The 15132-nt window shown below is 41.1% G+C and overlaps 1 protein-coding gene across 1 annotated transcript in view; it reads left to right on the forward strand.

Annotated features, from left to right (window-relative positions):
* Positions 1-316: 316 nt before the first annotated feature.
* The window catches only part of LOC103778828 (nebulin-like), a gene marked incomplete at both ends in the record, with an annotated part of 21768 nt that continues 6952 nt past the window's right edge, over positions 317-15132 (forward strand). The window contains 17 exons of the mRNA XM_008946444.1: positions 317-607; positions 1762-1806; positions 3037-3240; positions 5454-5558; positions 5862-5966; positions 6069-6173; positions 6897-7001; positions 7889-7993; positions 8188-8295; positions 9026-9142; positions 9765-9866; positions 9947-10054; positions 10144-10248; positions 10959-11057; positions 12205-12309; positions 12406-12513; positions 14749-15060. Coding sequence (XP_008944692.1) covers positions 317-607; positions 1762-1806; positions 3037-3240; positions 5454-5558; positions 5862-5966; positions 6069-6173; positions 6897-7001; positions 7889-7993; positions 8188-8295; positions 9026-9142; positions 9765-9866; positions 9947-10054; positions 10144-10248; positions 10959-11057; positions 12205-12309; positions 12406-12513; positions 14749-15060 — 2229 coding nt within the window. The remainder of the gene's footprint in view (positions 608-1761; positions 1807-3036; positions 3241-5453; positions 5559-5861; positions 5967-6068; positions 6174-6896; positions 7002-7888; positions 7994-8187; positions 8296-9025; positions 9143-9764; positions 9867-9946; positions 10055-10143; positions 10249-10958; positions 11058-12204; positions 12310-12405; positions 12514-14748; positions 15061-15132) is intronic.

Raw genomic sequence — 15132 nt, forward strand, 5'->3', positions numbered from 1 at the left:
CGGGGAGGTGAAGGAGGAGGTGAGCGGGCTTTGCGCCCTCAGGCACGGTGAGGGACCTCAGGGAGTTCGGGGGCGCCACCGAGGGGAGTGGTGCAGCTGATACGCCTGAGGGATGGGCCGGTGCCATCCAAAGGGGCCTGGGCAAGCTTGAGAAGTGGGCCTGTGTGAACATCGTGAGGTTCAACAAGGCCAAGGGCAAGGTCCTGTGCCTGGGTCAGGGCAACCCCTGGTATCAACACAGGCTGAGGGGTGAAGAGATCGAGAGCAGCCTCGCAGAAACTTCTGGAATGTATTGAAGGTAAATTTCTTGATGCAGCTGGCTGATGAACTAGCTAGGAGAGATGTTTTGCTGCTCACAAACTGGGAAGAACTGCTGGAAGATGCAGAAGTCAAGGGCAGCTGTGGCTGCCGTAAGTACAAAACTGTGGAGGTCAAGGATGTATTGAAGGTAAATTTCTTGATGCAGCTGGCTGATGAGCTAGCTAGGAGAGATGTTTTGCTGGATATGCTGCTCACAAACTGGGAAGAACTGCTGGAAGATGCAGAAGTCAAGGGCAGCTGTGGCTGCAGTAAGTACAAGACTGTGGAGTTAAAGGTTCAGATAGGAGTGAGCATGATAAAGAGAATTACAATTCCAGACTCCAGCAGAGCAGATTTGGCCTATTCAGGGACCTGCTTGGGAAGATCTAATGGGAAACAGCCCTGGAGAGCAAAGGGACCCAGGGGAGCTGGGTGGTTCTGAAGAACAATTTCCTCAGAGCACAAGAATTGTTCAGTCCAATGTGCAGAAGCCAAACACAGCAGCAGGCTGGCATGCATGAGCAGGGAGAGCCTGACTGAGCTCAAACAGAAAAAAAAAGAAGTATGCAGGAGGTGGAAGCAGTAGACCACTTGGGAGGAACATAAATACAGAAGACATTTTACACTACATGCATGGGCAAAGCTCAGCTGGAGTTGAAGTCAGCAAAGGAAGTGAAGAACAGCAAGGAAGGATTCTGCAAGTGCCATCAGCACTGTCATAAAGACAGATGTCATTCCTACCTTCAAGAAAGGTGAGAAAGAAGATCCAGAGAGCCACAGGCTGGTTCACCTCGCTTCAGTCCTTGGGAAGGCTATGGAGCAAAGCCTCTCAAAAACCCTTTCTAACTTTCATGAGGAGCAGTGAGCATCTGACCCAACTCCTAGCTCATAATGAGTTCACCATTGCTATGGACAAGGGGAGTCCAGTGAACATTGCATACCTTGACTGCTTTAGGAACACCCCTCAAACCCCCAGTCTTCTTATCACCAAATTTATGATGTGGAGTGGGCAAGTGGGTAATTAAGTGGGTGGAAAACTGACTGGGCTGCTGAGCTCAAAATTGTGATCACTAGTACAGTCTGTAATTATTGGTGTCCTTCAAGGTTTTGTAGGTAGGAACAACTCCAAGGGAAAGAAACTACTATAGTCCTCTCACTTGGAAAATCCTGTGGCTTTGAGTACTGACTCTTTTAGTGCAGTCATCATTGTCTTCCCTCTTGTGGTTAAAATCAGATAATGATCCTGCATTAATTACTTGGGAGGGTGATTAATTGAAGAATATGTGTAAAAAAAATCCAATCACTGTGATGGTCAGAATTGCCAAGGATGCAAATGTGGTGCCCATGAACTACAGCTCTGTTTCTCTAGAAGTGTTTTTTAAACAGCTTAACAGAATCTACAATTTGCTATTCTGTGTGATCTGTTTTAACAATTATGTTTTTTTCCTCTTTTTTCAATAGTACTACATTGAAGAAACAGTTATTGAGGAAGGTGAACCACATGAGGTAAAGGTCCCTGTGATGTTGCATGTGATGTACATATGCTTGTAATTAATGTGTAATGCTAAACTGGTAGCCTTTTGTGGTCTGAGGGCTAATTTTTCATATCAAACACACAAATACCACAGAATATTTGCTGATTAAAATGAAGCATTTTCACTTCTGGAAGTAGAGACTGTGAAAATCTGCCATGACCTTCAGAAAGTGAAGTTACTGAGAAAAGACTGAGCTGACAAGTGTAACCACTGACCAGAATTAATTCTGTTCTAACCCAAACCAGGAGAATTCATAAAGTGTTTTAAAATCTCTAACCAGACAGAATTTAAAGGCAATAACACCATCAGTTATCACTGTGTCCAGTTTGCATCAGACTTTAAAGGATTTTCCAGTGCCAAAACTTAGATGAACACTTGTATATTTGAAAAAAAAAATTGTAAGACAGAAACTTGTGGTGGTGCTGAAGTTACTAATAATATCCTGGGACAGCATTAATGACTTGCAATTAATGTTTATGTAGTAAACAAACCTTTTGTAATTTCATTTTTTAATAATTCTCCATTTAATGTTTAATGCTTGGTGCATTTTCTGGTCTGTCTCACAGGACTGCAAGTAGCCATCAGAAATCTGAGCCTTTTAAAGGCACTTTTGTTTTAATGCTAAATGATAGGAAATAAATATTGATACTTTCTTATTCAGGTGATCTTGGAGCATGATTTTAAGTTGTAATAATTATTTTTAAATGCTTTTCATTAGAATGTTAGTATTAAAATTATTGCTTACAGCATGAATAAGTTAATTAGCAGATAAATGTTTTAAATTAATTAGGGGATTGTTACCAGTGGAAAACACTGTGTGTCTTCAACACAACTCCAGCACTGAGAGCATTTCTATGCTTTGTGGTCCCACCTGAGAACTCCCCTCATGCATGTGGAAGTTATCCACACAGGAGAGAGGCAACAGGAGCCCCACTCTTCCAGCTCCTCTGGAGAATAATTGCATGAGTTTGATGCAGAAATCAGCCAGTCAGTTAATTCCTTGTGGGTTTTTTTTTTAGGTTGAGTGAGGTATAGTGGGTGTACTGGTTCATCCCAGCAGGAAAAGTGTCACTGATTTTCTGTCTTGCAGGTAGTTAATGAATAAGATCCTTTTGCTAGATAGGGGAGGTGAAAAATGCTTATCATAAAAGGAGGATTTTTAGTTATAAAACAATTAATTATTGTTTTTCTTCATTCCCAGGTGGTCACTGAGATCACTGAGACCATTAGCACAGACTTCTCAGGTCCTGAAACTATCACACACACAGTGGAACATGCAAAACCTCCTGCTGAGGTTGCAGCAGCTCCAGCCAGGAAGAAGATAATAAGGACAAAAGTGGACACCTCCAAGTTTTTGACACCTTATCTGCAACACAGTAATAAAATGAAGGACCTGTTCAGTGAGGTAAATTGTCCCTTGTCTTTTATTTCTTGAGCAGCACCAGCCTTAAAAATATTTAATAGGTACTATTGGAAACCTTCATGCTACTTTTTTTTGTCTCCTCTTTCTTTCATGATGTGTATTAAGGTTATATGCCCAAAGTAGGAAGTTTCCTTGTTTGAGTTAACCCCTTTCTTGGCTGTTTCCTGCATTAGATCATCATTAGGCACAAAAAGTGGCTTGAGGCAGATGGCTGAAGATTGTCAGAGATGCCAAGACTCCTGCTCTGTCTGGCTTGGACAGCCAAGTGAAGAAAGATAACAGGGCCTAATGCCTATTGAATAGCAAACCTTAATATTTTTTTATAATAGTATATTTCTTTATCCCTCCATGTATTCAAGAAAAACCCTTATGCACAGTATATAGGAACAAACATCAACCTAAATTCCTCATATGGGATATCACAGTCCAGTAGAACAGCACTGTACAATGCTGTGAAAAGTGGAAAACCACTGCTCTGCACAGATGCAGGTGGTATCTGATCTCTTTTCCTAAATTTTAACCTATATAAACCACCATCATTCACTCTTTTAAGGTTGTGTGGGATTGTCAGTGTAGCACTGCTCCCCTCACCCATGCATTTTTCTTTGGTTACTGAAACAAATAACTGTAAATTTATCAATATCAAGCTCCTAGGGAAAACACAATCAACTAGAGGTGGTGTAAACCAAGCTAAAGGTACAAATGGATTTCTTCTGTTGTGTCAGATATAAGAAAGTTGGTTAAAATAAGTGTAACTCTGTAATTGAGTAATGACAGTTTGTATTACTCAATAATATGCTTAAAAATTCCTATACTAACCAGATAAATACACCAATAATTGCTGCATACATCTCTGCCAGAGCTTTAGGAGGTGTCTTATTACATCTGTCATTGTTTTCTTTCAGAACAAGTACAAAGAAAAATTCAGAAAAGAAAAAGGAAAGCCTTATGCTTCCACAATTGACACCCCAGAAATTCGGAGAATCAAGAAAGTGCAAGAGCAGCTCAGTGAGGTCAGTGTCCACTGCCATATGAAAAAATATTTACTGAGTGGTAAAGAAGCAACTTGAGGCACAATTTTAAATGTTAGATAAGAAGTGATAATTTTTTTGGTGATATTGTGTTATTTAGCAGAAACTTTATCAGATGACAAGAGTGAGGAATAGAGTATGTGACAATCTGAGCTCTGTCTTGCAGGAAGGAATTCAGGGCTTCCAGTGAGGGAGATGGGATGGTTCCTTTCTAGCTGAATAATAGCCCTGTTTCAACTGTGCCTAGAGAGGTTTGAATATTTCCAGTCAGAAGTTACAGGCACAGGAGGTGATGGCAATGCCCAGATCATGGATTTTGAAGATTCCATGCACTCTATCTTTTAGTCATCATGAATAATGTCCTTGGTGATTTTTTTTTGTTGTTGTTGAGGTTAAGCTGTGAGACAGGTAAATAACACTAGAAATCTTGTTTAAAATTTTTTAATTTGTGTTTAATTTTAGTTAAAATTTTTGTTATCACAAAGCAACTGAAAGTCAGTTTCCTGAAGAGACACTGAAAGAATGGTGCTTAGATTCTCTAAGCATTGCAAAATTAACTTCTGTACATCTTTTCTGTGGGATTTTCCAAGAGGTGTTGTTCCCTCTGTGCTCTGCCTTTGAAAGCCAAGTGTGATTGCCCCACTGGCACTGTGCCTCTAGCTCTGGCAGCTAGGTCATCCTCCCCTCTTTCTTTTAAGCAGCTCTAATCTACCTTTCACCTTCACACCACACGGTTTGGGAAACTGAAATCCACCTTCAAAGGCTGCTTAAGTCTTTGTGCAGTAAATAGGGAGTGTTGAGTCCTTAGGAATGGGAATCCCTAAAGCTTCTGTGGTAATGGACTGTGAAATTGAGACATACCACACAGCATGGGGATCTCTCTGTCTCCTTATACAGGGTGGAAGTGCTTTTAGAGAGAACTCTGATTACCTCTAACTGGGATTCATATCTCTTGAAACTCTCTCAGAGCTGCATTTCTTTCTCAGTTAATTCACAAAATCCCTTTCTTTCCATAGGCTTCATTTCTAAGGAAGAACTAATCCTAAACTCTGTTGAATTCAGGTTTTGAGTGTTTGCAGAACAAAGTGTCAAAATGCCAATATTCTTGGGGAAAAAAAGGTGTTTGCTGTGAGAATAATGTGGTTTTTTTACACCTTGGTGCAGGTTAAATACCGCATGGCTGGGGAAGCTGCTAGGACTATTTGCCACGTGGATGAAAAGGCCAAGGATATAGAACATGCAAAGAAGGTGTCACAGCAAGTGAGCAAGGTGAGAGAGCTCTGGCTTTCTGGAAGGGGTGTGAACATTTGTGGATGGGGAGGTTACTAACAGGAATAAAGTTTTGAGCTCAGGGCACTAAAGCAATCTTTACAGAACAGTTTAGAAGCACAGGGAGAGAGAGAAGTTGATAAGACAAATATAATCTTAAATGTTTCCAGTTAATGTCTTCAAACATCACTGGTTTGAGACTTTGAAAAATAAAATCTGTAAAGCAGATTTAATTTTGTTCATTCACAAAAGTAAGTCTTTTTCTAATGGTAGAGTAACCAATGTGCTGATCTTTCTTTCCAGGTATTATATAAACAGAACTGGGAGGAGAGCAAGGACAAGTACCTGCTTCCTCCTGATGCTCCAGAGCTTGTGAATGCAATAAAAAACACAGCAATGTTCAGTAAGGTAAGAAAAAAACCCCAAACCTAGGCAGTGAAAGTGCAAGAAGAATTCCAAGTCAGAGATGAATCCATAATGAGCATTCTGGCATTTTTCTGTTTTTTTTAGAAACTTTATACTGAAGACTGGGAGGGGGACAAAACATTATTCTATCCATACAATGACAGTCCAGAGCTCAGAAGGGTGGCACAGGCTCAGAAGTCACTGAGTGATGTAAGTATCAAAGCCTGGTTGACCCTTGGGTCACAGTGTAACTTGGTAGACTTCGTGGTGGATTTTGACTAGATATAAAAACTTCATAATGGAACAGAAAATAAAACCCCACGGGTGTGCACTGATGGTTAGCTCTCATAGTAGTGGCATTTCCATAGAAAAATACATATATTAGAGTATAAATCTGTTGGCAATTGGACTCTGGATTAGGAATGAATGAGATAATTATTAAAAATCTTCTGAGGTGATCAGTAAGAAGACCTCAAGCATCTCTCAAAATTCATGGAGAAGCTCTCAGCGTTGGCTCTAAGCCCAGCTCACTCTTGTGGATCTATAAATCTGTCTCTATAAAAGAGTGAAAGGAAAATTTAGGAGTCTATGTGGTTTGCTGATACTTAGGTACACAGACTTCTTCAACAGAGGATTTCAGGTCTCACTTAAAGATTTCAGTGAATTTTGCAGGTGTCTAGAAGTTCACCAGGTCATGTTTATCAGGAGTAACAGAGTAATATACCTGAGAACTTTCCCAGGGAGCTGATTCTTTTTCACTGCCTCTTATCAAGAGATTTCTCAGTAGTCCTCCAGAAAACATGGACTGAAAGAACTTATGCTGCAGTAGCTGTGGCCAGAACTACTTTAATTAATGGTGTTGTTAGCAGAGTTAAATATTCTGATGTTTAAGTTGGTAGTCACTGTAAATGTTTCCTTCTTTCACGTTTTCAGATTGTCTACAAAAAGGGGCATGATGAAAGAAAATCTAAATACACTTCTCTACCAGATCCACCTGATGTGGAACAAGCCAAGAAAGTGACAAGGCAGCTGAGTGATGTGAGTAGAAAGCAGAGCTCTTCTTTCTGTAGGAACCTCACTTTTGGTTTGGAGTGAGTGAGTTACAAGGATAACCCAATTTTGCTGAAAAGTTGCCTAGGTCAGCTGCACAGAAAACATCCTAAACGTTCATTTCAGTGTCCAGCCATTGTACACATACATATTCTGCTATAAAACAGTCAGCTAGACAGGTACCTCCAAACCAACCAAAATGTAGAATTTTTTAAGGTTGTTTTTGGCACATATGTTCATTATCAATGTGGTAACAATGACAAAGCCACTGGAGAAGTTGCATTTTTTGTGCTGAGTGACAGAGCTGGGGCTGAAAACGCATTTGGAACACTGAGGCAAAACTTGGGAAGATGTTTTATTCTTAGAGAGACAGGAAGTGTCTCTTTAAACTCTTAATAATTGATTTCCATGTGCTTGAATATAGTCTAACAGAAATTATGTGTGCCAGGGATTCTATATATTAAAAGGGTTTGTTTATAACAAATTTCAGCAGTAGTAACAATAAATTCTGCCTTAAACAATGGTCACTACTATGTCCTAATATTATGTGACCAGTGAGAAAACAGAACTAAAGGAATATGTTAGTGCTGCCTCTCATAGAGATATTTTCATATCAATAACTGTCTTCTAGAAAAGATCACCAATTTCACCCATTTCTTCTTTTTTTTCTGGGTCAGGGAAGCTACTAAGAGAAATAACTGAAGTGGTTCAGGTCAAATCATATTGGAAGTGATTTGGACAATAACTGATAAAATATTTGTAAGGCAGCTGTAAAATGTGAAGCAAATTTAAAAAGAACTTTTTTAAAAGTCAAATGAAAATTGAGCTGTGTCTTGGGGTTTAAATTATATGTATTTTTTTCAATTTTTCCCTAGATTATTTACCACAAGGACTATAAGACCAATGTCAAAGGCAAGTGGAGTCAGACTCCATGCTATGACGTTGCAGTTGCAAAAATGAATGCAGAAAATCTAAGCATGGTAAGTGAATTCTTCAGAAAAACTTGATGTGAACAACTTTATCATCCTCTGTGTGAATTAACGTGGAAAAATCCTGATTAATTTTTCCAGCTCCATTTGTGGTATTTATCTTTTCCTAAATAAGCTGCTTCATGGATGTCTGGTTTATATTGTGACTGCATTTGATATGTTGCTATCTGTTCTCTTCCTAACAGAAAAAATACCAGGAAGACTTTGAAAACATGAAAGACCAAATCTACTTCATGCAAACTGAAACCCCAGAATATGAAGCTAATAAGAGAGTTTCAAATAATGTCAGTAAGGTCTGTATTCACGTGTTCATCTTGAGTATTCTTCTGAAATCAGGCCAGTTGGTGCTGAAATGGTTTTGTCAAGTGTCAAATATATTTTCTCACCTGCAAAAGATGTATCCTTGTGTGCTTTCCACTAGGAAGCATGTGTCAGCTCTTAGCCATGCTTATCATCCTCCACAGTAGTAACCCTGAAGTAAAATATTCTTCATTTGCTTCATTGTTGGCTCTGTGCCTGATTCTCAGTTGGAAGAAATCAATGCTCTCAATCAAGACCAAGTTGAGCTAGCTGAATTTGGCTCAGCATTTTCCTACTTCTTCCTCCTTGCTCAGTGTATCTCAGTGATGCTGTGCTGGCCCATATTTTGTCTGAAATAAATGTTTGGCTTCTCCATGTTCTACAATAACATTTGCATCAGCAGAGACAAGCACATGTCAGTTGTTGTAAGAGTGTGTCTATTCTGAGAGGTCAACTGATATTTAGAAATTTACAATGTTTGGAGAGGGGCTTAGAGGTGGGGACATCAACTAAACAGCTCTCATTTACCTTGTGCCTCTGGCTCCCTGATCTAAGTGCCTTTCATGGCCATTTGAAGTTAAAAATGAACTTTGTGAACATCAATCATGAAATAAAAAAAGGGATTTTTTAACTGAAAAGTTCAAAATTATATAGGTTAGCAAGTGTTTGGCTTTTAATACTAATTTTTAAAGCCTCACCCTTTTTATTTTCATTCTTTTAAAGACAAAATACAGAGCTGACTATGAAAAGAACAAAGCTATTGCAGATTACAATGTGCTTCCTGCTACAGAAAACCCACTGCTGAGGCAATTAAAAGCTGCAGGGAACGTGCTGAGTGATGTAAGTATTATCAAAGTACAGCTGGATGATTTTCAGTCATGTAGAATAAACCAAACTCCATTTCTTCAGAAGGATCTCTTAGTTTTATAGACCAGTATTTGTCATGAGATACCACCAGCCAGACTGGTACAGATAAGGAGTTGTTTCTACACAGAAGAGTTTAACAATAGCTGTGGCATCTTATGGGGATAGTTAATTATTGTGTAGTTCATCTAGTTCCCTATGGAAAGTGGAGCAAAAGATGGAAGTTTTTCCCTTACAGTTTTAAGGAGCTTCAAGATGTGGCCACAATGATAAAATAAGTGGCACTTTTACATATCCACATATATTGTATTCTGGTCACTGTAATGGATTTCTTGATTTCTCTCTTGCTGTTTCCATGTGCAGGGACAGAGAATGCACATTTCTCTCAGTATAAGAAGTTCAAAACCCATTAGTCAGAATTTCCCTCTCAAACCTGTGTGTAGTCACTTAAAAAAGGCTTTTTAAAAAAGAAATCATTTGGCAAAAAGTGCCATCTAGTTTTCAGTCTCCTGGGAAAGCTTTTCTGTGCCACAACACCAGTTTTTTACTCTTGTCAGCCAGTGAGATCTGAGTTATTTGACGTTATTTTCTTCTGCAGAAATTGTACAAACAAGCCTATGAACAATCAAAAGGAAACAACATGAATTACTGTGACACACCAAAATTCCAGATTGATGCTGCCCTGAAGAACTTCAGTGATGTGCGTATTTGTTTTGTTGTGTTGTTCACTGCCCACACTCTTGGTTACTTTTATTTACCCACATGTGATCGTTTCTCCAGGTAAAATACAAAGATGCATATCAAAAGAATATCTTGGGACACTATTTGGGCAGCTTTGAGGACCCACATCATACACACTGCATGCAAGTTGAAGCCATGAAGAGTGATGTAAGTGTGGGGATCATTCTGTTCTCACCCTCCCCCTTTCAGAGGAAGCTCAGTTGTGGTTTCTCACTGAATGTTGATTTGATCCCTAGAAAAATTACAAAGCGGATTATGAGGAGGAAAAGACAAAATGCTACTTCCCTCAGACCATCACTCAAGAGTATGAAGCTATTAAGAAGTTAGAGCAGTGTAAAGATGTAAGTACAGGACCATGGTGGTTCTCAAGTAGCCAGCTACAGGTGGAGTATCTGCTTCTGAGGCAGGGAGCAATTTACAACGTGGTTCCTGTTAGCTTTGATGATTTTTAGCTGGGCTTTATTAGCATATGTGACTTCATCGGTATTTTACAGCCTTTTGTGACATCTAGTGATCAAGAGAGGTATAGCACAAGCTTTTTTTAACCAATTAAGAACATGAACTTGGAGCAAGAGTACCAAAATGATGAACCTCAAGCATCTACCTGCTTAAGTCAATATATTTTTACATTGATACTTTAAAAGTACTTTAATGACTTTATTAATACTAATTTTATTCAGCTTGTCTGTAGTTGGAGGATACTTTAAATATTTGTTTGTGTATAATACACTCTCTATACTATATATAGGTATGTATATACTCTCTCTCTCTCTATATATATATAAAATAATGTTTAATCTATTACAATATATACTCTACATTACAATACTTATATACCCACCCAAAATATTTCACACCGATACCTAAAAAGTATTTTAAGGATTTATGAACTCTCAGATTATGTTAAAAAGTAACCTGAGAACCACTGTGCATGACAGAGCTTACTGCACCCATGCCATAGTTGCTGACTATCCCAGGAGATGTGACATTGCTATGTCTTATAAAATGCTTTTATACCTTTTCTGCAAATATATTTATTATCTTCCTTCAGCACACCTACAAAAAGCACCCTGATCAAACCAAATTTACTCAAGTGACTGACTCTCCAGTACAGAAGCAAGCAGAGATCAACAGCAAGCAGCTGAGTGATGTGAGTAACCTTAGAGAACGTGTTGCTACACTCTGACATTGCTGATTCCTTCTGCACTGTGGCCACCTTCACTTCATCACCCACTTCTAAAGGATCTCCTGCAGTGAATGTGTAGGTGACTGGGTGTCCATAGATGTGCATGCAAGCATAAACACATCTGTGGGTATCCACAGTTCTGTTCCAGCTGAGCAGTGGAAATTTGTTTTGGTTTTTTTTTTTAGTTTTTCAGTTGGCTGTTCATGTCAGTTTTTAGTGTGTATCTTTGTAATTTTGTTTCTGTCCACCATTTTGGCTTGTGCTCCCTGGGGCCATTTCAAGCCCCCACAGTTGCCCTTGGCCAAGGTCACACCATGCCAGCCCTGCCCAGGGGAGCTGGTGGCTGCTGCTGGGGCTCTCAGCCTAACAGCTGAGTGAGGAAAGAGTCAGTGGGGTCTATACCATCCACTTGGCAATGACTGGGATCCCATCTCTGACTCTGAATGAGGGAACACTGTAGTCCCCCAAAAAAGGGTCCTTTCCCCAGTGTGCAAAGCCAGTCCACACCTGGAGTGGAGAGCTTGGATTTATTTCAGCTCTTCAGAAATGAGTGTTGGGCAACAAATCACAAGTGCAGCCCCTGTTACCTCAAAGAGCAGCAGTTTATATACAGTACAAATAACAGAGAAACTAGATGTGATTGCTTACATGATTTCACATCCCATTAATCTCTAGGTGCATCAGTTACCCAATTCATTATGCTGTCACCTAATTCATTACACTAAGGAGGTCCTACATTTACTTTTAATTCTCCTCCTAAATCCATGTTTTGATTTTGGTCCAAATCTGTCTCTGGTTTATACAAAGAAGCCAGAACAAAGGTGCTACCTACAAAGGCTGACAGAATTTTACTGTCTACTGCTCTTAATTACTATGCCTTGTTTCTGGTTATTTTAATCTTTAAGGTTATTTTGTCCTTTAGTCTTTAGGAGCCTTCTGTGCTTGTTATCCTGCTTTCAGGCCAGTTCATTACATGCTTATTCAACCTCAAAGTTTTTAAGTCTGTCCTGTCATCATCTACATAAGATCTTCAAGCTGTGTCACTCAGGATTATTAAGCATTTACAATCTATAAACATTCAGTTGCTAAATTCCTTTCTTTTTCTTTGCAGATTCTGTATAAATCCAAAGGTGAAGAAATTATTCACAAGTACCACCTCCCTCCAGATGTCCCCCAGTTTATACAGGCTAAAGTCAATGCTTACAATATTAGTGATGTGAGTATGCTTTGAATCCAGAGCTCTTGATTCAACTACACTGTGAAGTTTCTGTTAGCTAGAAACTGATCATTTAAACTTCACCTTTTCTCCTAGAACTATTACAAAATGGGATTGGAAGAATTAAAATCAAAAGGATATGATCTAAAAATTGATGCTATTCCCATCCAAGCTGCCAAGGCTGCTAGACAGGCTGCCAGTGATGTAAGTATATCCTTCCTGAAGGAACTGTTTCATTCAAAAGAGTTTAGCTAAACAATGCACAAGTCTCACTAGAGCCAGTATTATGAGGACAAGATTTTAGTCTTTCCCAAAGACTTAGTTTGTGTAGAACTTACTAGAGCTCATCTTGTTTGCTTCAGATAGGCAAATGTGTCTGAACAGTGTTTCTTAATCCACTTGTCACAGGAGAAATTAAATCAGAAGCTCTTGCAATCATTCTGTGACAAATTCCCAGAAGATACTCAGCACTAGCACCTGTTTACAGACCAGGAGATGAAATGCTGTGGGCACTTTTGCACAATGGCCTCTAGCTCTGCCTGTTCCTTGCCCATGGCTGCCTGCAGTGGTGTAGATGAACTTCAGCTGGGCTAACAGTCCCACCACCTTCTTTGGGGGAGAAGCCTTAATCCCAACCTGACCCTTCTCAGCCACTGCCATGGCTGCTGACTTATCAATACCACTCATGTCTTTGCTGCTGCATGGGTCACCATCTCCCACCTCCACTGAGACAGCAGAGTGAAGGACCTTGCCAGCAGTGTCCCACAAGCATTGGCATGCTGCTCCCAGGCTCCTCTCTAGCAAGCCCAATTTCAACCCCATTCCCCTCCAAATCTAGTTTTAAGCTCTTTCAGTGAGCCCTGCTAATTCTTGTCCCAGGATCCTTTTCTGTACCCCAAAGTGTACCCAGTCTGTTGGCAGCAGGCCTGGTGTCTTGTAAACCAACCCATGGTCAAAGAACCCAAAGTCCTGCTGGTAACACCAGGCTTGGAGCCAGGACTTGATCTGCTGGCTCTTCTGCTTAGCCCCTCATCAATCCCTGCCAGTGGTGGGACAGAGGAGAACACAACATGCTCCTGATCCCTTCAGCAGTCGTCCCAAGGCCCTGAAGTCTTTCTTTATTATCCTTGTACTTGATTTAACTTCAACATTGCCTACCTAAAAAAATATTAATAGGTAGTAATGTGGCTGAACCAGGTTAGGGAGTTGTCTCTGTGCCTTTAACCCTGGCCCTGAGGAGGCAGCAGATTGCCCTAAGTGGTGGGCGTCGCCTTCCACTCCCTTCAGAAGTGGGTCCCCCATTGCCCTTGTACTTGATTTAACTTCATCATTGCCTACCTGAAAAATTATTAATAGGTAGTAATCTGATGGCTGAACCAGGTTAGGGAGTTGTCTCTATGTCTTTAACCCTGGCCTTGAGGAGGCAGCAGATTGCCCTAAGTGGTGGCTGTAGCCTTCCACTCCCTTCAGAAGTGGGTCCCCCATGACAAGGACATGCCTTTTTGTCTTTACTGAAGGGGGTTTGACATGAAGCATACTCCAGCTCAGCCTTGGTGATGCTTCCAAGCTCAGTGGGCTGTTGTCTTTGTCATTATTTGGTTCCCTTTGCAGAACACCACACCTATTTTGCAAGAGCTCCTGGGAAGGTGAGGTAGTTACTGAGGACACACTCCTGCTACACCTGGCAGGAATTCTTTGTCATTGCTCCCTGTCCTCCAAGTCATCATGCTCAGCTAGCTGGGGAGAGGACAGGGAGCAATCCTTGTCCTGAGCTCTGTCTGCCTGTTGGGCCTGCCTCAGGGAGGGTAGGCCGTGGCTCCAGTGGTCTATCTCACACTCCCTGGCAGTCCTCAGTCTATTCTTCTCTTCCTGGAGCTCTGTCCCTTAGTGGAGGATCTCCTCTACCTGGACACACCTCCCATAGGTGTGTGGGCTCATTGCTGCCACTCAATACTGTCCAGAGAGTCCCTGCAGCCCAGCACCTGGGTGGTAGAGTGAGTGTTCCCACCAGAGCTCAGCTGGGAAGCTGTATCAATCCTGGTGGGTGCAGAGCACAGGGACACCACAGCTCTCTGCTGGGTGGACACCATTGCTCCCTGGCTGGGCTGGCAGAGCTTCAGCACCTTTCCTGTGCACCCTTCCATGAGAATATCTGCCACACAAACTGCTGCTGCCACGCTCCAGAAAGGCTTCTCTTATGAGCATGGGGGTGGTCACCATTGCCTGGGCAATGCCCAGGTGTCAGCAGCTCCTCCAGGAAGAGCTGTGGGTTCCTGGTGGTCTCTCCACTCCCCTGGCATTCCCCTACTAAGGGAAAACCTGGAAAACCCCTCGTGCACCAAGATCTGCTGCTCAGCTGCCTGCCCCAAAGCAGCAGATCTCAGCGACTGGCCCTGATCATACCCCACAGTCCATTTGATCTCTTTCTTCTGTTTCTAGTATAAATACAAAGAAGCATATGAGAAAGCCAAAGGAAAGCACGTGGGTTTCAGAAGCCTGCAAGATGACCCTAAGCTCGTCCACTACATGAATGTAGCAAAGATTCAGTCTGAACGTGAGTACAAGAAAGACTATGAGAAGAGCAAGGCTAACTACCATGCATCTCCTGACATGTTCAGCATCCAGGCTGCTAAACAGTCTCAGGACGTGGCTTCTAATGTCCACTACAAAAACCTGATCCACCACTACACTTACCTGCCAGATGCCATGAACGTCGAGCTGACCAAGAACATGATGCAAATTCAGAGTGATGTAAGTCTTTCAGTGGCTGCAGTTTCATGGGTGGTTCCCTGCACACCATGGGGGAAAAAAACCAAAAAGTTT

Source organism: Merops nubicus, unplaced genomic scaffold (assembly GCF_000691845.1).
Source record: "Merops nubicus isolate BGI_N331 unplaced genomic scaffold, ASM69184v1 scaffold11508, whole genome shotgun sequence".
Classification (NCBI taxonomy): domain Eukaryota; kingdom Metazoa; phylum Chordata; class Aves; order Coraciiformes; family Meropidae; genus Merops; species Merops nubicus.